Source organism: Ursus arctos, unplaced genomic scaffold, assembly GCF_023065955.2.
Source record: "Ursus arctos isolate Adak ecotype North America unplaced genomic scaffold, UrsArc2.0 scaffold_11, whole genome shotgun sequence".
Classification (NCBI taxonomy): domain Eukaryota; kingdom Metazoa; phylum Chordata; class Mammalia; order Carnivora; family Ursidae; genus Ursus; species Ursus arctos.
Window position 1 is genome coordinate 29816785 of NW_026622775.1, and position 20848 is coordinate 29837632.

At 38.8% G+C, this 20848-nt stretch overlaps 1 protein-coding gene across 2 annotated transcripts in view; it reads left to right on the forward strand.

Annotated features, from left to right (window-relative positions):
* The first annotated feature begins 3379 nt into the window (after nucleotides 1–3379).
* NAA15 (N-alpha-acetyltransferase 15, NatA auxiliary subunit) overlaps nucleotides 3380–20848 on the forward strand; it is a 79286-nt gene continuing 61817 nt past the window's right edge. Inside the window, exon 1 of one of the 2 annotated variants that reach the window (XM_026499371.4) lies at nucleotides 3380–3782. In XM_026499371.4, the coding sequence (XP_026355156.2) occupies nucleotides 3729–3782 (54 nt within the window). In that variant the 5' untranslated portion in view covers nucleotides 3380–3728. The remainder of the gene's footprint in view (nucleotides 3783–20848) is intronic. The other variant, XM_026499372.4, reaches the window with a different exon arrangement.

The following is a 20848-nucleotide window of genomic DNA, read 5'->3' on the forward strand; positions in this document are numbered from 1 at the left end:
AACTGTGAGTCACATTATAGTTTGTAACCTAGTTTGAGCCTCCTGGACTCATGCTCAAGTAAGCAAACCACCCAACTAATATGCTGAGTCAGTTGTTGGTTCTCAACTTCTTGTCCACTCAGCAACCTGACAGTTGAATATTCTTTCTACATCATCCCTTGGAAGCTTGTCCTGACACAGCTTTTGCAAGTATACAAGTTGAAACAGAAGCCATGTTTAGTCAGAGCATACAGAACCAGTAAGCAAATTACTAATTTCAGTACTGCTGTTGGAAAAAGGCTGTTTTGTTCTTTTGGTCCCTGTATCCTTTTACTAGTGTATATTTTTGGAAAGTGGTGAAATAAAAGCACATTTCTTTCAGCATGTTAGAGCTGATGGAACCCTACACTTAGGGTAGCCGGCTGTAGGTGAAACTGCATCTTGAGAAGAATCCTGATGAAGTAATTCTAGCCAGGAGCTAGTAATGATATTTTGGTAGAAGTTGCTATATGACATTCATTTAAGCATTTCCAGAATCTGAATGCTAAAACTTTATGATATGACCCAGGCAAAAGGAGAGAGGATTTGAGTTAGCAGCTAGAAAACCACAGTTCTGGTCCCAGGTTTTCCCATGAGGCAACATCTTACTCAACTCATACTTCTCATTCCTAGGGAGGGAGAGCAAAAGTTGAAAACAGTATAAAATATAATGTCACTACATATATGTTTATTGATGTATGATGCATGAAAATATCATAAATCAAATTCAGGATCTGGAGAGGGATGCAGTTCCTGATACATCTGCAAAATTTTTTTTAAAGATTTTATTTATGTATTTGAGAGAGAGAGACAGACAGAGAATGAGTGGTGGGGAGGGTCAGAGGGAGAGGGAGAACTCCACGAAGAGCAGGGAGCCCGACACAGGGCTCATGTGGGGTTCAATCCCAGGACCCTGAGATCATGACCCAAGCCCAAGGTAAACGCTTGACTGAGTCACCCAGGCGCCCCAAGTATCTGCAAATTTTTATTTAAAAAAACAATCAGAAGCAATCACAAAATGTTAACATTTGTTAAATCTGGGTGACAAATATATAAATTTCTTTTATGTTATATTTCTATAAAATTTAAATACTTAATGATTAAGGCATAAACGTGTCAATAGAGAACATCTTACATATATGGAGAATGGAGAATTTTCACTCTACATATCCCTTTTGTAGAATTAAAGTTTGGAGGTTATTTATTTATATATTTATTTATGGTTAACTTTTTTTGGTGAAGAGGCACTTTGGCAATAGTTATATGCAAATACTGAGGGTAAGATGAATGAACTAACCATCATCATCATCATCACCATCATCCTCATCGTCTGTCATCATCCTAACTTCCTGCATAGCTGTCATTCACAGCACACAGGTTAAACAGGATCTGTTTGTCAAACAGTGGAGATCTGTGAGAGCAGATATTTTATGATTGAGTTCAGGCTATTAAGTCACGGACTGTACGGTCCAACTGTTATCTATAGGGGCATTTTAACTAGGAAATGACTCAGATAAATGTTGATGCAAACTAGTATTCACTGAGTCTTAAAATTTTATTTGTTATCAGCCAAAAAGAAGGTAACATTTGCCAGATTATATTGTTGGCTCATCTATTCAGGTACTTGGACTTTGGTGGGGACTACTGTTTTGTTTCAAACATCAGAAATTTTCTTCCCTCAAGGGGGAAATAGTATATTATTCAAAAGCGAAATTAAGAAAATCTTAGCAAATAATATTACTGTAGGAACTTTTGTATATGAAGCCAGAGATCTGGAAACCAAAGTTAGTAGTGAAGCTAAAATTATCACTGTAAGTAAGATAACTTTTCTACTTAATTGCTGAGATGGTTGAAAGAAAGACTTCTTGGGGGCAAGTGAAGTTCAAAGGTTATCATTGAATGACAACTGTTTTTATGAATTTTATGTTTGTTCTTAGTTTTATTTAAAAAAAAATGTTAAGGTTAAAAAACTGGCCGTATTCCAAAACTCAAACATGGTTTCCTGTAGATACAACGTTTTTCAATGAAACTTTTGAACAAAGATAACAGAATTTGAAGGAATTGCAGGATTTGATTCATAAAACCTTACTTATGACCCAGGCAAAAGAGGGCATTTGAGATAGCAGCTAGAAAACCCAAGCATTAGTCCCAGATTTTTACAATGGGAAACATCTCACTCACCTTACACCTTCTAGGAAGGGTTAAAGAAGAACAAGCTGAAACAGTAAAATATCTGGGTAAATACATTTAAAAGAGCAAAGTTACTGCACATACAATGCAATGATTCGTGATGCAGAGAATGCTACGGATGGAACTCAGCATCTGGAGAGAGATCATCAAAAATAATCAAGTGTAAAAGTGGCTCATATGAGGGAAAAATTGTAGATCATCAATGGAATGCCAGCTTTAAAATAGGTTTACTGTATATTTTAAATATTTTTAAAAAAATATTTTTTAAAGTAGACTCCATGCCCAACTTGGGGCTTAAACTCACCACTCTGATATCAAGAGTCACATGCTCTACTGACTGAGCCAGCCAGGCGCCCCTTTACTGTCAATTGTTAATGAAATTTTATATCTATACCTATATCTATATCTCCTTATGTGGAAAAGGTCCACTTCGGTATCTAGTTTGATCTACTGCAGCAGTTCTCTGGTATCCTTGCCTGATACTCTGGTGTTTAAGATTTGAGGATTTCTGGTGATGGGAGTTCAACACTCACAATATCAAGCACTAACTTTTAGCCAACTCCAGGGGAGTCAATGTCCCTGAACTCTACTCCAAGATGACTCGAACAGTCATGAACCCTTCATTGTATGGACTCAACAATGAAATAAAACACATTTAACTTTCAGATGCTTCTTTGGCAGCGCAAACATGGCACTTAGGATCTGGCTCTTTCCAGGCTCACCTTAAGTAATAAACCAAATCACCCATACTCCAGCCAGTCCATTTAATTGGTCAAACTCGTGCACGGTTTTCAGACTCCATTAAGCCTCTGCTTTCCGTATTGGTTTACAAGTCCTCCCTGGGGTGAAGTCTTCATTTCCCTTCCGCCTCTGCTGCTTAATTAGGCACTTCATCCACGATCAAACGAAGAACTTCTTGAACACCTGCACTTAAGCACTTCGGGCTCGAAACTGGGAGAATCTACCCAATGAATGAAAGGCCACTTTGGCAGCAAAGAGCAGAAAGGCTACTCCTGAGCTGGAGACCGCCGGAATCGCAGTTAGCTACCCTAACCCGGCGCCTCCAAGACGCTCTGCGACCGAGGGATGGGCGGGGCCTGCCGCGACCCTCGCGGCCTCCGCCCACCCGCTGGCCTCCAGGTTTCCCAGCAAGCTCTAGGACAGAGGAGGTGGGGAAAGGAGGTCATCGCGCCTGCGTGCTAGGAAGTGTGACCCGGGTGGGAAAGCCCTCTGCGTCCGCCATTTTGGCTGCCTCTGTCGGTCTGTTCAGTTACCACGTGAACCGCCGACGGAGACCCGTGGGGGGGGGGAGGCGGCGGCAGCGTTAAGTGAGAAAGGAAAAAAGACAACGAGGGGAAGGGGGTGTCGGGGTTGGGCGACGCGGTGACATTCGAGGCCTGGTGGCGGCGGTGGATCGGGGCAATCAAGGCTGAAGCAGCCCGGGGACGGCGGCGGCGGCGGTCGGACAAACAGACTGACCGAGCCGGGCGGTGGCGGGAGCAGCGGGAGGAGCCGGAACGATGCCGGCCGTGAGCCTCCCGCCCAAGGAGAACGCTCTCTTCAAGCGGATCTTGGTAAGTGTGAGACTCTGGGCAAGCAGTGGGGAGGATTTAGCCGGTACACGGGCCTGTCACCCCTAACCTCGGCCCGGCGGGCACCGGGCCACCTCCGCCAGGAACCCCGCCTTCGTACTCCTAGTCAAGCCGAATGCGCCCCCCCCCGTTCCCTCCCTGTGGTTACCACTTCACCCCGCGCGCCCCGGGCTTCCTCCTCCTGTCTCCACGCTTCGGAGGCCGTGGTTCCGGAGTAGGCCCCGTTTTCCTAGCTTCTAGACTGCGGGTTTTCATCCGGCCCGAGTGAAGGGAGGACAGGCCCGGCCTTTAGCAGGGAAGGGGGCAACACGGCAGGAGTCGCGGCGGGGGTGGTGCGGGAACACTGCCGGCAGGTCGGGGTGGCACCCTTGGAAGGAACAGGTGGTGCGGATGCGGCACAGCTCATTCATTGCCCAAGCGCGGCTCTCCCTCCATCGTCCGTCCCTCCCTCTTCCTCTCTTGATATTCACCTGTCCCCGCCCGTCCCGGGGTCACTGAATGACCTGGAGGGAGGGAAGGAAGGGGGTCAGAAGAGGAAAGGAAGCTTTCTTAACGACTACCTCCTTGTAGTTAGTTTCATACTTGAGACTGCAGATTCTCGGCCTCTCTTTTTCCCTCGTTTCTGGATGGAGTAGGGAAGGGACCTTTATTTCTTAGTTTCCAAGCGGGAAACAGCCCCACCCCATACCCTGCTCGGGAGGTGGGGCCCACTGCGAGGGGGCGGTCCGGTTGGAAGTGAAAAGTTTATACAGTTTCTGGTTGAGACGTTCTTGACACGGATTTTCTCAGAGACTGAAGTGTATTAACACTGATGCGAAAATTGAGCAGCAAAGACAACTTAAGAACTTTTGAGATGGATCTTATTGACACTAGCTCAAACTCATTTCCTACAGTTCAAACGTGTGCTGTTTGCATTTTTTTAAATACCATAAAATACAGTGATGTTTGGAGGGACTGTTTACATTGTAAAATATATCTTGTGGCCTTGGCGCTATTACTGATACATCATGGCACATTTTTGGTTTGGCATTTAGTGTGTGGGTTGCCCCTTCATGCAAATACTTCTTTATGAAAGAATTAACTGTTTGCCAAACTTAAAACTTTAAAAATTTTTTAAATTTGGAGTGTGTGCATGAAAGTGTTAGCTGTTGCAATTTTAATTTGCTTCACTTACTTGAAAAGTAGAACAATTTTGGGGATCCAGTCTTCTAGGAATAGGAAAGAGTAATCCAAGTTGAACTATGATTTTACAAAAATATCCATATGCCTTACAGATTTAGTCAATTTATGTTGAAAAACTCATGAGAACGTCACATCCAATACCACGTAACTCTTTTCCTTTGAAATCCTTATTGCCATTTTTTTGGTTTAAGAATAATGAGTGTAGATGGGACTATCACATAGTTTTAATAGAACAATTTGTTTACTTTTAAATCCTTTATTTATTTATTTATAAAGATTTTATTTATTTACTGACAGAGAGAGTGCGCATGCACACAAGCAGGGGGAGTGGGTGACAGAGGGAGAGGGAGAAGCAGGCTCCCGCTGAGCAGGGAGCTGGGACATGGGACTCACACAGGACTCGGTCCCAGGACCCCCGGGATCATGACCTGAGCTGGGCAGGGACCCAACCGACTGAGCCACCCAGGCATTCCTACTTTTAAGTCTTTTAAAAGACTAACTGGTGCGTAGGTTTGACTGTAACATAGTTTTAGGATAAAAACGTGTCTTAAATCTTACTCCTTAACTTTTTTTTGAAAAAAATGCAAGCAGAAAAGTTGAGGAAGAGTACAAGGAGCACGCAAATCCTTTACCTTAATTTAGTATGTAACATTTTGCCAGATTTGCTTTCTCTGTCTTGCCATACACATAAGAGTAAGTTACAGACATAATATTTCATCCATAAATGGTCCAGCAAGCATTTTCTGAGTATAAGGATATTGTCCTGTATATCTATAATACTGTTAACAGTCATTCCCTAATACTGTGGAATATCCAGTTCATATTCAAATTATCCCAGTTGTTAGGGTAGCAGTTTTTTAAAAATCAAACTTTTTATTTTGGATAACTGTAGATTCACATGTAGTTTTAAGGAATAATACAGAGATCCCTTGTACCCTTTACCCAGTTTCCCAGTGCTAACGCCTTGCAGAACTGTAGTTCAGTATCATAACATTGATACACTCTACCAATCTTATTCAGATTTCTTCAGTTTGCTTGTACTAATTTGTGTGTGTATTTAGTTCTGTGCAGTGTTATCGCAATTGTAATTACATAACCACCAGTACAGTCAGTATACAGAACGGTTCCATCAGCACAAGGATCCTTCTGTTGCCCTTTTAGAACCACACCTTTCCCCTGCTTTCCATCCCCTCTACCCCCAAACTCTGGCAGCCGCTACTGTTCTGTTCTCTATTTCTATAATTTTATCATTTTATGAGTGTTTACTGAAAAGAGTCATACAGCATATAACTTTTTAGGATTGGCCTTGTTTTAATGCAATATAATTTCCTTGATATTCATCCAAGTTGTTGGGTGTATCAATACTAGTTCCTTTTTTACTGTTGAGTAGAATTCTGTGATATGGATGTACCACAGTTCAACCATTCATAGAATAGCGTTTTTTGATTAATTGTTTTACACATTTTTTTTTCTGGTTGTGATAGTGGGGCAGAACCTTTAAGTTCATTGCTAAAGTGGAAGTGCTAAAGGATTTATTGTGATATATATGCAGAAGAAATGTGAAAATTACTAAAGAGAAGGGGATAGAATGTTCTTGTTGTTCTGTTACATTAGGAATGAAGAAAACTTTGCTAACCAAAGTATAGTTAGTATTTGCTTTTTCAAAATTGCTTCTACTTCCCCAGTTTTTATGGTATGTAAACTCTTTTGATTTTAAGCCTCCTAACTCCGAAAAGTTGGGCATACTTTAATGCCTGTAACCAAATTGTTGATGGGTTGGTAACTGTTAAATCATTCCAGTAGTAGTCACTTTTTGAGCTGCTACTTTGTTAGTTGTACCATACTCCTTTGTAGTAAATTCCTTTAGGAAATGAAGTTAGTTTGTATTTTTAAAATATTTGAAACCTCAATTTTAAAGTAATGAAATATGTTTTTGCCTTAATTTTTCAAAGGAAACCCAGAAAGTTTCAGTAGTGGATTTGCCTGGCTTGTTGTGGTTTAGTTGATATCTAAAATTCAGTTTTGGGGGCGCCTGGGTGGCTCAGTCGGTTGGTTAAGCGTCTGTCTTCGGCTCAGGTCATGATCCCAGGGCCCTGGGATCGAGCCCTGCATTGGGCTCTCTGCTCAGCGGGGAGACTGCTTCTCCCTCTCTGTCTGCCTGCCACTCCCCCGGCTTGTGCATGTGCTCTCTCTCTGTCAAATGAATAAATAAGTCTTCAAAAAAATAAAATTCAGTTTTGTTGCATATTGGGCCCTTTTTTTTCATATATTAACTTTTCTGACTAAAGAATTGTTATAAGTTGGTCAAAATGTCTACAGAATGTGTCTTGTCTATAATTTGTCTAGAGAAAGGGCAGGGCATGAATTTCATGTAACATATATTATGTAGGAGTTTAGTTTAAAGAAGAGTTATGTGTGTTTAACAGAAGTGGTTTCTTTGCGGGATTTTCGTTGTAATTATACACCATTTTAACAATTTGGAAAACTAAGTCATTAGAAAATTGTGATTTTGCCTACTCTTTTTTTTTTTTTTTTTTTAAGATTTTATTTATTTGACAGAGATAGAGACAGCCAGCGAGAGAGGGAACACAAGCAGGGGGAGTGGGAGAGGAAGAAGCAGGCTCCCAGCGGAGGAGCCTGATGTGGGGCTCGATCCCATAACGCCGGGATCACGCCCTGAGCCGAAGGCAGAGCTTAACCGCTGTGCCACCCAGGCGCCCCGATTTTGCCTACTCTTGATGCTATTTGTTTAAATAGTTTGAGGACATTACCAGATCTTTACACCACTGTTTTAGGATCTAGGTTAAGGGTAGGAAAAATGAGTTGCTGGAGTGGAATGAAATTCACACCTTTTTAGATTTTAGCCCACTTGCAGAAGTGGATATACCCTAATGCCTTGCAGTCAAGAGTTGCCAGGTTGGTCACTCTTGCTGCTCTTCTCTTCTTAGGTGGTAATGTGAGCTAAAAGGGCAAAAAACCTATGTTGGGAGTACTTAAAATATTTTACATCATTAATCTATTTTTGGACTTTTGCCTGACTGAATGTTTTATGTTGTTAGTTAAACGTGTAGATGGCAGAATTTTTCTTTCCTAGGAAAGTGGTAAGAGAAGTTAGTATAGCATGGTTATAATGTTAGTGATTTACTGAAAACTTACATTTGTACTATACAATAGAACTTTCTGTGATGATGGAAATGTCCTGTATCTGCTCTGTCCAATATGATAGCTGTTAGTCACATGTGGCTATTGTACACCTGAAATATGGCTAGTGTGATTGAGGAACTCAATTTATAAATTTAATTAAGTTTAAATTCAAATAGCGACATGTGGTGGTGTATGGTTGCAGTTCTGGACAGTGCACTTTGCAGATCCTTCTTTATTCTTAAAACTTCTCAGGGTGGGGACATTTTAATTAAGGAAACAGACTGAGATTAAAGTTAACAGCTCAGTGTTAGATTCGTTAGATTCAAGAATCAGTTTTTTTGTTTGTTAGCTCAGGGCATTTATACCGTACCTGCCTAGTGTTTATCTGTTCGGTGTTGGGGGGGAGGGGAAGCGGCAGCGGTTGTAGGGAGAGGGAGTTAGGTAAAGGTGTTGTAATAATTGTAGGTGGCTAGATGTATTGTAGGTAAATTATTTCATATGATTTATTGTGTTTGGGAAAAAAGTGCTCTTTTTACAGTTAGTGATACTTAGGTTTGATTTAGTTGCAGATGAAAGTAAGATTAAGAATTGTCAAGTAAATTTCCATATGTACACGAAAGCTCTGTTGACTTAAATTTCTATGTGACAATTCTAGTTTTGCAACTGAATGTGGACAGTAACCTTGAAATTGGTTTTAATATGCTTTTGCCTGCCCTGCATGTGTTCAGAATGTAACAAAAAATAAAGAAATGGAAACAAAGTTTTACCTGCTATGAAGTCCTTTTTCTTTCTTTCTTTTTTAAGATTATTTATTTGTGAAGAGAGAGAGGGTAGAGCGAGTGAAAGCATGAGTAGGGGGATAGAGGCACAGGGAGAGGGGCAGAAGGAGAGGGAGAAACAGGCTGAGCAGGGAGCCAGATGTGGGGCCCAATGCCAGGACCCTGGGATCAGGACTTGAGCCAAAGGCAGAAGCTCAACTGACTGAGCCACCCAGGCGCCCCTGAAGTCCTTTTCTTTGTACACTGTAGGTAATCAAATATTTAAGCTAGAATAAATTTCTTCCTGAAAGTGTACCAGAAAAGGAAATGGAAATTTGCTGTAATGTAAATATACTACATTATAAAATACACAAAATACTTTTTTTTTGAAAGTCCGTAAAAATCTTAGGAGAAAAAACCTTTTGATAATGTGGCAAATTCACTATTTCGGTTTCCTTTATACTTCTGCCCGAAATCCTTTCCGTAGTATGAATGAACAAACTGAGATACGTTTTTATTTAAATTGAAGCGCGCGCGCTTGCGTGTGTGTGTGTGTGTGTGTGTGTGTGTGTGTATTTTTCCTCTCTTTTCTTTTCTTTTTTCTTTTCTTTTCTTTTCTTTTCTTTTCTTTTCTTTTCTTTTCTTTTCTTTTCCTTTTGAGAGAGAGAATCTTACTCAAGCAGGCTCCATGCTGGACATGGAGCCATATGTGGGGCTCGATCTTAGGACCCTGAGATCATGACCTGAGCATGAAATCAAGAGTCGGTGGCCTAACTGCAACACCCGGGCGCCCCCAAATATTTTTTAAATCATTTATTGTATTAGAAACCTGAAATGTTTCAAAAGTGATTCTTTTGGATTGAGAGTAGGTTAAAGTACTTGTATGTACAGATTATTTGGAGAATAGAGTGCTTTGGTTAAAAAAAAAAAAAAAAAGATTAGGGTGCCTGGGTGGCGCAGTCGTTAAGCATCTGCCTTTGGCTCAGGGTGTGATCCCAGGCTCCTCCGCTGGGAGCCTGCTTCTTCCTCTCCCACTCCCCCTGCTTGTGTTCTCTCTTTCGCTGGCTGTCTCTCTGTCAAAGAAATAAATAAAATCTTAAAAAAAAAAAAAAGATCGACCACAGTTTAGTTTTTAATAGTAGTAGACAACACCATATATTCAGAAAAGCATACAAAACTTTAACAGGGAATCGAATTTAATGTTCGATTCTGTGGGTATTTTAAAGGTTTGCAGTCCTGGGTCATTATTGGCGATTATTACAAACTAAGTTATTTGATAGTTATAGAATTGCTATCCCAACTATTACTTTGAAGCGCTGGTTAAAAGACAGTTTCCACAGAGGGAGACATGGTGCCCTGTATGGCTGGAGGACTGGAGAACTACTGGCCAACCTGCTTCAGCTGAAGGGATCTCTTTGTTTAGTGTGCATTATTTCCTTTAATATTTGTGCTTCTGACAATGCAGTTCTCACAGAGCATTGATTCAAATATATATTCTTTGTTCATAAAAGTGGTTTTGGACATAAAAAGCTGGGTTATATAAGGGATCATATGCAAAGGACTGTTCAGAATTTTCTCCCCTATCAGATACCTGCATGGCACATTTCTTCTCTCAGAATTCTGTTCAGATGTGCTCCTCAGTTCAGCTTATTTTCTTCCTTACTTTATGTCTCTCTGTATCACTTTATTACCATATGACACATATGTGCAAGTAATTTATCACATGTCTTCTATAATTAAAATGTAGGTTTTATGATGATAGGGCCTTCTTTGTTAATTAGTGTACCCTCATTGGTTAGAATAATGTACCATAATAGACATTGTACTTGTTGCATAAAATGAATGTATAAACAGTGACAAGAGAGAAAGCTCTTTGGATTATGTTCTTATATAAAGATTTTTGAAAAGGGGAGTTACTGGGCCTTGGCATTGTAGAGTACGTTGTTACATGAGGTAATGGTAGGATATCAGGCAGAACCTGTATTACTCGGTAAGACCTTAGAAGTTTCACTTACGAATGAATCATAGTATTAGTTTGTTTACATTGCCTTTCTCCAGTCACAGAAGCATAATAAGAGGAAATTTTATTGTTCTGTTTTGGTTGTTTTAGCACTGGAGGAAAAAATGGCATCTGGATTAAATGAGGATGTTTGTCGTGAGGAGCCTGCTGCTGAATCAGATAGTAAGGCTCAGTCATCTGTAGTTTCATAAAGCTCTACGACTGATTACAACACAGATTTGAGGGTGAGGACCGGTGCATATGATACTATAAAACAGGAAGGGAAAATTTTGTAGATTAGAGTTGCTTCGTGAGTGTTTTACAGAAAATGTAAAGATCAAGTTGAATTTTTGGAATTGGAAAGGTATGCTGGGAAGCTGGTGTGGCAGAGCAAGCCACATAACTAATCATTGAGCCTAGCCAGCCATCAGCATTCACGTCTAAATACAACTTTGCTGTCTATTTATAGGTAGTAGCCCTACCGAAGGGAGAAAAACTTAGATTCTTAGTGAAAAATAGTTTTGAAAAAATGTCAGTTGCCAGTGCTAATGGTGAGAAGAGCAAGTGAAAAGTTTTAAAAGAGTGATGATTCTTAATATAAATATTAGGGTTTGAAGAGGAGGGAATTTTATACTGTGATTGTATTCTTGACTTTTGGGAATTTCCCTGGAATATCAGCTGTATACCTAACATCTAAGCTGTTTTTTAATTCATGTTGTACAAACTTGTGTTGAAGTTTTAACTTTCAAAAAACTAGTTTAACTTGTTGCTTATGGTTTTTCCCCCTTAAGTAAGATAGGAATTATATTGTTCACTACTAATTCGGAATTAAAACAATTCTTTAAAATTTTAATTTAATAAAGCAATCTTTTTGACTATTTAAAAGTAAAATAAAAATTGTAGTATAGAAATAAATGATGGAGAACTTAATGTTTTTGTTGCCTGATGTAGTCTGTTCCACTGAAATTTTCTTTGGTTAGTATAATAGGAATACATTTTCAGTTGAGATAATTTGAAATTTCTGTCAAAGCCTACTGGGGAAATTATCATCTTACTTCAAGCCAATGATTTTTTTCTTTTTTCTTTTTTAAGTAAGCCCTAGGCCCAACATGGGGCTTGAACCCACGACCCCAAGATCAGGGGTTGCATGCTCTACCCACTGAGCCAGCCAGGCACCTCTAGCCAGTGATATTTTAAATCTTAAAGATTCCATTTGAGTTTTTTATGTAGGAGGTTATTTAAATATTCCTGTGTGTTATCTGTAAGGGTTGTTCTATCTACATATCTTGGTATAAAAGGAGAAATGAAAGTTTGCTTTTGAAAGTATAGACCTAGGAAAAAAACCCTTAAGGTTGGTTGTTTATTTCCACACATGGTTGTTCCAGTTAAAAAATTTCTTTTCTCCTTATAATAATGGCTTCCACTTAATATGGTACTCTATTTTTCAGAGAGATCTCATTGGAGATTACAAGATATCTTTGATTATCAGTGCTTTGGAACTGAGTCAGAATCTTTTAGAAGAGGGGAAATGAAGTAAACTGGCATTTATTGAGTATCTATTTTGAGCCAGATTTTAGGCTAAGCTTTTCTTACACATTAGCTGATGTAAACGTTGCATCTCTCCTTTAAGGAAATTGTAATAAGTATTGTCCATACTTATTATTAAAAGTAGATTTCTGATTGCTTTATATACAGTCAGTTGTGCTGTATCAGGACAGATGGGTTCCTAAAACTCACTGCACTATGCAAAATCATACAATAAAAACCACAGGGCTTTTTACTAGGCACAACACTCAAAAATTTTGTTAGTGAAGGGTACCTGGCTCTGTCGGTTAAGTGTCTGTCTTTGGCTCAGGTCATGATCCCGGAGATTGGGATTGAGCCCTGCATTGGGTTTCCTGTTCAGCGGGGAGTCCGCTGCTTCTTCTCTCTCTCACATAAATAAATAAAATCTTAAAAAAAATTTTTTTTCACTAGTGAAAAAAGCAAAGGTAAGAACCAAATTAAAATGATAGCACAATTTTTACATATGTTAAATGGTTAATAAATACTATAGAATAAATACTGCACTTTACCATGGAAAAGACCAGAAGTGAGTGTCAGAAGGATTGCAGTTTGTGAATTGTTTTGAAGTAATGGAAGGAAAGTTATCTAAAGTCTGAGGGAAAGTTGTAACACCGGAGAGAGATGGGTGTGGCTCTTAACACGGCCAGAACTGATGTAGCTGGTAGATGTTTGAGGTGTATGTCTGTCCTGTACATTGCCTGTGTGGTTTATTTTAGCTGAGTTCAGTTTGTTCACCTAGTACTTCTAGTGGACAAAATTCCATAGAAACAATCATGAAATTTGAAATTTAGTGTGTTTAAAATACTCCTTACTATATCAGTGATATTGGAACAAACATGTGTTTTCCAGACAAGCTTTATAGCAGAACTGACTGTACATTATCTAACTTTGTGTTGTAATGATCACACAGCTGAGATTTGGGTAACTCTTCTTTACTCTGGCATGGGATTATGTAGATTACTAAACTAGAACTTCTTGAATTGAGGACCTGAGAGAGCGTCACGTTGTTTGCCATCTTAGTTGCCACTGCCGCTATGAAGACTTAAACTTCTTTCAGTGTTTTCCTTGTTAAAGAGAAGCTTTGTTCCAGACTACCAAAAGTTTCAGGCCAATTCATCTTAAAGATTTTTTGTGGGAAGACAGTATTTTAAAAACAGGAAACAAAATACTACACATTTCTTCAATTTGTGTTTTGAAACAATTTCAATGTTGAGTGGAGGGAGCCTGGTGTGGAAAGAACAATAGAAAGATTCTGGGATTGAATCCTAGCTCTGCATTGTTTTATTCCTTACTCTTTTTAAGACTCAGTTTGCAAATCTGAGTAAAAAAGATAAAACAGTACTTTTCTGACACACTTCACTGGTCATGTAGTGAGATATGTATGAAAGTGCCTGGCAAACGGTAAATCATGTGAATTAGTACTTGTTTTGTTGTAGGTGTCATCTGTTAAGAACTTTACTTTTTTTATTGATCTCATTTTGTTTTGTTATCCTTATCACGTGTCTTATATTCTGTTTGATATTTTTATTTTGTTTTGTATATTTTTTGGTATTTAGAAAGGTTTATATCTTGTCAGTTACCTTTATGTTTTTACCTTTAAAAAGTTACCTTAGTTTTCTTTTTTTTTTCTTATTTAGGCTTTTGCTATTTGATTTGTTAGCTGTGAATTAAATCCACTGAGTCTCATTTTCTTATGTGTGAGGCAATTTATGAGCTTATTCTGCTTTACATTTTTTCCCACGTCTCTTTTCCTTTGACATTTTAAAATTCTTTTTACTTGGTTGAGAGTATGTAATTTATGTACTATTCTTTCATCCTTATCAATACCTTTGTTTTAGATTTAGTTCTATAATTAAATATAGTTTATATTCACAAGGAGACTGTTAGCTGAAGTTTTCCCAATCATCCCTTGGTTGGATGAAACTCATTGTACGCTAGAGATTCCTCAGCAGTGCTTATGGAAATCTCTTAAATTCATACATGGTTAAACTGTTTTTCTATAGCCTTGATATTTGAAGGACAGTTTGGCTGAATGTAAAATCTTTGATGCATATCTTCTTAATTTTTTGAAAATACTGCCCTCTTGTTCTCTTGGTTGTATATTGCTGATGCCACCATGATTTTCTTTGTGGATGATTTGGTCTTTCTTTTTTATCTTTTCTGTTTTATATTTTCCTATTGTTTGTCCATTATTTAACATTTTTTAAAAAAGATTTTATTTATTTATTTGACAGAGAGAGAGACAGCCAGCGAGAGAGGGAGCACAAGCAGCAGGGGGAGTGGGAGAGGAAGAAGCAGGCTCCCAGCCGAGGAGCCCAATGCAGGGCTCGATCCCAAGACTCCGGGATCACGCAGTGAGCTGAAGGCAGACACTTAATGACTGAGCCACCCAGGCGCCCCCATATTTAAAATTTTGAACATCTGATTTGAGGTGTTCTTTTATGTCTTCATCTGGTATATAATTTTTTTCCAGTTATATTAAGAAATAATTGACATACCTCACTGTAAGTCATACAGCATTATTTATTTTTAATTTGTGATGGAGTTGTATTACATGTTTCTTTTTTATAGCTAGGCTTTTTGGGTGTCTTTTCATCTGCAACAAGGTTTTTTGCTTTTTTTGTTCCATGTAAGTAACCTGGTATAGATGCTGTGTTCTTTTTTTCTGTTCAGGTTGTGATGGATTTTACTAGACCAACACTATGGACCGTTTTATTTTTTATTTGTTTTTTATTTTTTAAAAGCTTTTATTTATTTGAGAGAGAACGGCCAGGGGGAGAGGGAGGGGGAGAAGCAGACTCCCCCACCCCCCCGCCAAGCAGGGAGCCTGATGCGGGGCTCGATCCCAGGACCCCTAGACCATGACCCGAGCTGAAGGCAGATGCTTAACCAGCTGAGCCCCTCAGGCGCCCCTAGACAGTTTTATTTTTGGTTTGAGGTTTGTGTGGCTTCCTCAACCTCTTAGTTCAAAAGAGCACCCTCTTTTGTTGCTACAGTGAATTGTTTTCAAATAATTATATCTCTTCTATCTCTTTCCAATTGTTCTATCATTATTTTAGTAGAGTCTTCATCTAAAGTGGCTTCTTTCTGTATCAGGCCTTCAAGTGTCAGTTCCTTCTTCTAAGGTGCCCCTTCTCCCTGAATGCTATGCCTTGCTAAAACTGCTATCTTTGGTCTTTTTTGTTTTTCAAGTTTTATTTAAATTCTACTTAACATACAGTGTAATATTAATTTCAGGTGTAAAAATATATCAATTCAGCACTTCCATACACCACCCTGTGCTCATCATAACAAGTACACTCCTTAATCTCCATCACCTTTTTCACACATCCCCCACCCACCTCCCCTCTGGTAACCATCAGTTTGTTTTCTATAGTAAGAGTCTGTTTCTTGGTTTGTCTCTCTCTCTCTTTTTCCCCTTTTCTCATTTGTTTCTTAAGTTCCACATGTGAGTGAAATCATATGGTATTTGTCTTTCCTTGACTTACTTCAGTTAGCATAATACACTCTACCTCCATCCATGTCATTGCAGGTGGCAAGATTTCATTCTTTTTTTATGGCTGAGTAATATCCCATTATGTATATATACCACATCTTGTCTATCCATTCATCAGTCAGTGGACGTTTGGGCTCTTTCTATAGTTTGGCTATTGTTGATAATGTTGCTATGAACATTGGAGTGCGTCTATCCCTTTGAATTAGTATTTTTGTATTCTTTGGGTAAATGCCTAGTAGTGTAATTGCTGGGTTATAAGGTAGTTCTCTTTGTAATTTTTAAACATTTTATTTTTAAGGGGTGCCTGAGTGGCTCAGTTGGTTAAGCGTCTGCTTTCGGCTGAGGTTATAATCTCAGGGTCCTGGAATCGTGCCCTGACATTGGGCTCTCTGCCCAGCAGGGAGTCTGCTTCTCCCTGTCCCTCTCCTTCTGCCCCTCCCCCATGCTCTCTCTCTCTCTCTCTCTCTCTCAAGTAAATATATAAAATCTTTAAAAAAACATAAAGATTTTATTTTTGAGTAATCTCTCTTTTTAAAGTAATTCCTACATGGGGCTTGAACCCACAACTCTGAGATCAAGAGTTGCATGCTCTAACAACTGAGCCAGCCAGGTGCCCCTATTTTTAACTTTTTTTTTTTCAAGTGGGCTCCACATGGAGCCCAGGATGGGGCTTGAACTCACAACCCTGATATCAAGAGTCAGATGCTTAACCAACTGAGCCACCCAGGCACCCCTATTTTAACTTTTTTTAAAGTATTTATTTATTTATTTATTTATTTGAGAGAAAGAGCATGCATGAGAGCGTGAGTTGGGAGGGCTTGCAGAGGGAGAAGCAGACTCCCCACCGAGCAGGGAGCCTGATGTGGGGCTCAATCGCAGGACCCTGGGATCATGACCTGAGCTGAGGGCAGATGCTTAACCAACTGACTGAGCCATCCAGACGCCCCTATTTTTAACTTTTTGAAGAATCTTCATATTGTTTTCTACAGTGGCTGAGCCAGTTTGTATTCCCACCGTAAGTGCAAAAGGGTTTCTCTTTCTCCACATCCGTGCCAGCACTTGTTTCTTGTGTCGTTGATTTTAACCATTTGGACTGGTGTGAGGTGGTGCTAGCTCATTGTAGTTTTGATTTGCACTTCCCTGATAAGTGATGTTGAGCATCTTTTCACGTGTCTGTTGGCCATCTGTATGTCTTCGAAGTGTCTTTTTGTGTCTTCTGCCCATTTTTTAATTGGATTATTTGTGTTTCGGTTGTTGAGTTTTGCAAATTATTTATGTATTTCGGATACTAACCCTTTATTGGTATGTCATTTGTAAATATCTTCTTCCATTCAATAGATTGCCTTTTTTGTTTTGTTGATTGTTTCCATCACTCTTCAGAAGCTTTTTATTTTGATGTAGTCCCAGTAGTTTTATTTTTGCTTTTGTTTCCCTTGCCTCAGGAGACATATCTAGAAGTTGCTACTGCTAATGTCAAAGAAACTATGGCCTGTGTTCTCTTCTAGTATTTTTAAGGTTTCATGTCTCACATTTAGGTTTTTCATCCATTTTGAATTTTTTGTATATGGTGTAAGAAAGTGGTTCAGTTTAATTCCTGTGCATGTTGCTGTCCAGTTTTCCCAGCACCATTTGTTGAAGAGGTGGTCTTCACAAGACTTTATAAGCCTCTTCTTCTTGACTCCCAGTAGGCATTAGTCTCATCCATCACGTCTCTTAAGTACTTCCTTTCGGAATGAGGCCTCTTCTGAGTAAATCCTAGTTAATATTACATGTATTCAGTCACAACTTCAACCCTGTTGTATTGCTCTTTTGGACAGTTCCCATTGGAGCTTCTGATCTTGGGTGTTTATGCACATATATGTAAGTTGGCATTTTTTGCTTACCTCATCTTCTTATGATGCTGGCTTTGAGTGATTTTGTTTGCTTTCTTTCTTGGCCTGTATGGTTTTTGTGAGGATTCGTGGAGTGTTTAGAAATTAGAAGGCAGCGATTATGCTATAAAGAATTTATTTTTGGTTTTGCAGCGATTATGCTATAAAGAATTTATTTTTGGTTTTATATGCTATGCTTGACAATAACGGTGTGTGTTTGTTTTTTTTTTATTGCAGTTCGGGTTTTATATATATAAATTGAGTAATTGGTTGTACTTCTGTTTCTGTGTCCTCATGGCCACTCCGTTGTTTCTTTTCAAACTCTCCTGGGAGTATTTATTATTGAAATAATTGAGGTTCTATTATATAATTGACTATCAAACGTGTATATACCTTGAGTTTTACTGAATTTTGTCCTACCCCTAGCATTAGAGCTCATAGCTAACAGCATTTCTTTAGCAGAGTTCTATTCGTATTAAGCAGAATCTGAAATCTTCAACTTTTTTCTCAAGTGACACAGTTTAATGCTGAAAAAAAAGTAAGATAAAACACATTTTACAATGCATTAACAGTGGTGTAGTATCCAGAAAGCAGATGGTGATTGTCACATTGAATTCTGCTTCTAGTAAGACCATGTCTAATTTTAACTTCTGGGTCCAAAACTTAGAGAGATACAGACCAGTGACTCCCACAGGCTGATATGCCACAAGGATATTGGTGTAAAATTCCCACAGACCTTTCTTTGTTTTATTCCGAGACTGTGTATTTGTTACTTTTAAAATACTGAAATGCCTTTTGTTTTGTGAAATATTAATAAGAGATTTTTTAAAAAATGGTTTATTTAGAAAAAAGAAAATTTAGCAATCTCATTTAAATGATCCTTTTTTGGGGGGGGGGGGAAATTTTACTAGTTTTGAGAAATTACACAGGTATGGAAACAATACTGTATCAACCTCAGAGAGTGGCCCAGGTTGTTAAAGGACGTAAAACCTTCCTATAAGGAACAGTTAAGGAACAAAAATGGTTAGCTTAAAAGAGAAAACTGAACTCTTACAGAGCTAAAATCAGTAAACAGAGGTTAGAGTGAGATAGAGTTTGGCTCAGTATATCTGAAAACATTTAACAGACTGAGCTGGCAGCACGCATGAGCTGTGTGACCACTTGCACCAGATGATGTTTAAGGTCTCTTCCAACTAGAGACTATAAAATAGCCTTGACTTGCTAAGTCTTATCTCAGTGGGTCTTAGTTTTTTTTATTGTAGAAATAAGAGAAACATCAAAAAAAAATAGTATAAAACTAGGAGGAGAAAAGTCATCCTTAGGATTTTTCATGGTTTTTGTAGTTTGCCAAAAATTACATGATATGAGAAAGACAACAGATTGTCTGCAGATGGAAGTTCCAACTAAAATAATTTTGGGAAAGGGAGGATATAGGTAGAGATCCTATGTTTTTTGTTTTTTAGAGATTTATTTATTTATTTGAGAGAGACAGAGAGTGCAGCAGGGAGGGGCAGAAGGGGGAGGAGGGAGAATCTGAAGCAGACTCTGTGCTGAGCGCGGAGCCTGACTTGGGACTCAGTCTCATGACCCCGGGATCACAACCTGAGCTGAAACCAAGAGTTGGATGCCTAACTGACTTGCCCATACAGGTGTCCCTCTATGTTTTCTTTTTAAAAAATTTTTTTTCAAAAATTATTGTATAATTTACAGTAAAATGCACAGGTCTTGAGTATACTATTTTATTAGTTGTCTTGAGGGTACTACTGTTCCTTTCATTTTGACAATTGCATATACCCATGAAACCTATGCCCCTTTCAAGATGTAGAACATTTCCGTCATCTCAGACCCCTTTGATTATATAATTTAATTTAATTTCTGCTTTCATATTTCTCTGCATTCAGCCAAGCTGGGTTAGGTCTAAATATTGTAAGCTGTAACTGATATCATTTATTTAAACTTAAAAAAAATTTTTTTAAAGTAAACTCTACCCCCAACGTGGGGCTGGAACTCACAACCCAGAGCTCAAGAGTCACATGCTCCACTGACTGAGCCAGCCAGGTGTCCCTATTTAAACATTTTTATTGAGTGCTTATTCAGGTTCTTTATACATGTTTGCATTCAGTTCTCACCTAAACCCTGCATGGTGGTTGATGATATATTTGAGGCTATAGTTAGGCCAGTGATACAAAGCTGTTTATTAAGTGGTTGCTAAGACTTGAACTCTAGACTGTTGTTGTCCAGTAGAATTTTTCATGATGGTGGATGTGTTCTATGTCTTGAGTTTCCAGGACATTAGCCAGTGTTCACATATAGCTGTTGGACACCTGGGATATGGGCAGTGTGACTGAGGAGCTTTACTGAAGAATTTTAATTTTTTTTTTTAAAGGGAAAAGCAGGGAGGGGCAGAGGGAGAGGGAGAGAGAAAGAATCTTAAGCAGGCTCCACACCCAGCGTGAGCCCACTGTGGGGCTTGATCTCACAACCCTGAGATCATGACCTAAGCTGAAATCAGAGGTCAGATGCTTAAGTGACTGAGCCACCCAGGTGCCCCTAAAGAATTTTAATTTTTATTTAATTATTGATGAACTGAAATGTTAAATGGCTACAGCTCTAATCTCTGACTCCGGAGGCTTTATGCGCTCTTTCTCCATACCTTTCTACTCTACAGAAGTAGAACCACTAAAGTAGCTCCAGTACATTGGCACTAAGTGCCAGTCAGCCTCCTGGTAAGTGAGTAAACGCTTCTTGATTTGATTTTGGCATACCTAAGACTCGTTTTCTTTTTAACTTTTTAATTGTAAAGTTTTCAAACATGTGAAAATAAGGAAAATAATATAATGAACCTATTTCCTAATTTTGACAGTTACCAAATTTGGTTCATTCTTTTTCATCTGTGACCTCTACCCCCTAGACTATTTTGAAGAAATCCCAGGTATCATTTCAACATGAGTGACTTTAAAAGCCAACTTTGACTTTTATCATTTAGCTTGATGTGAAGCTGCATTCTTTTTAATCATTTTCAAAGAATGAAA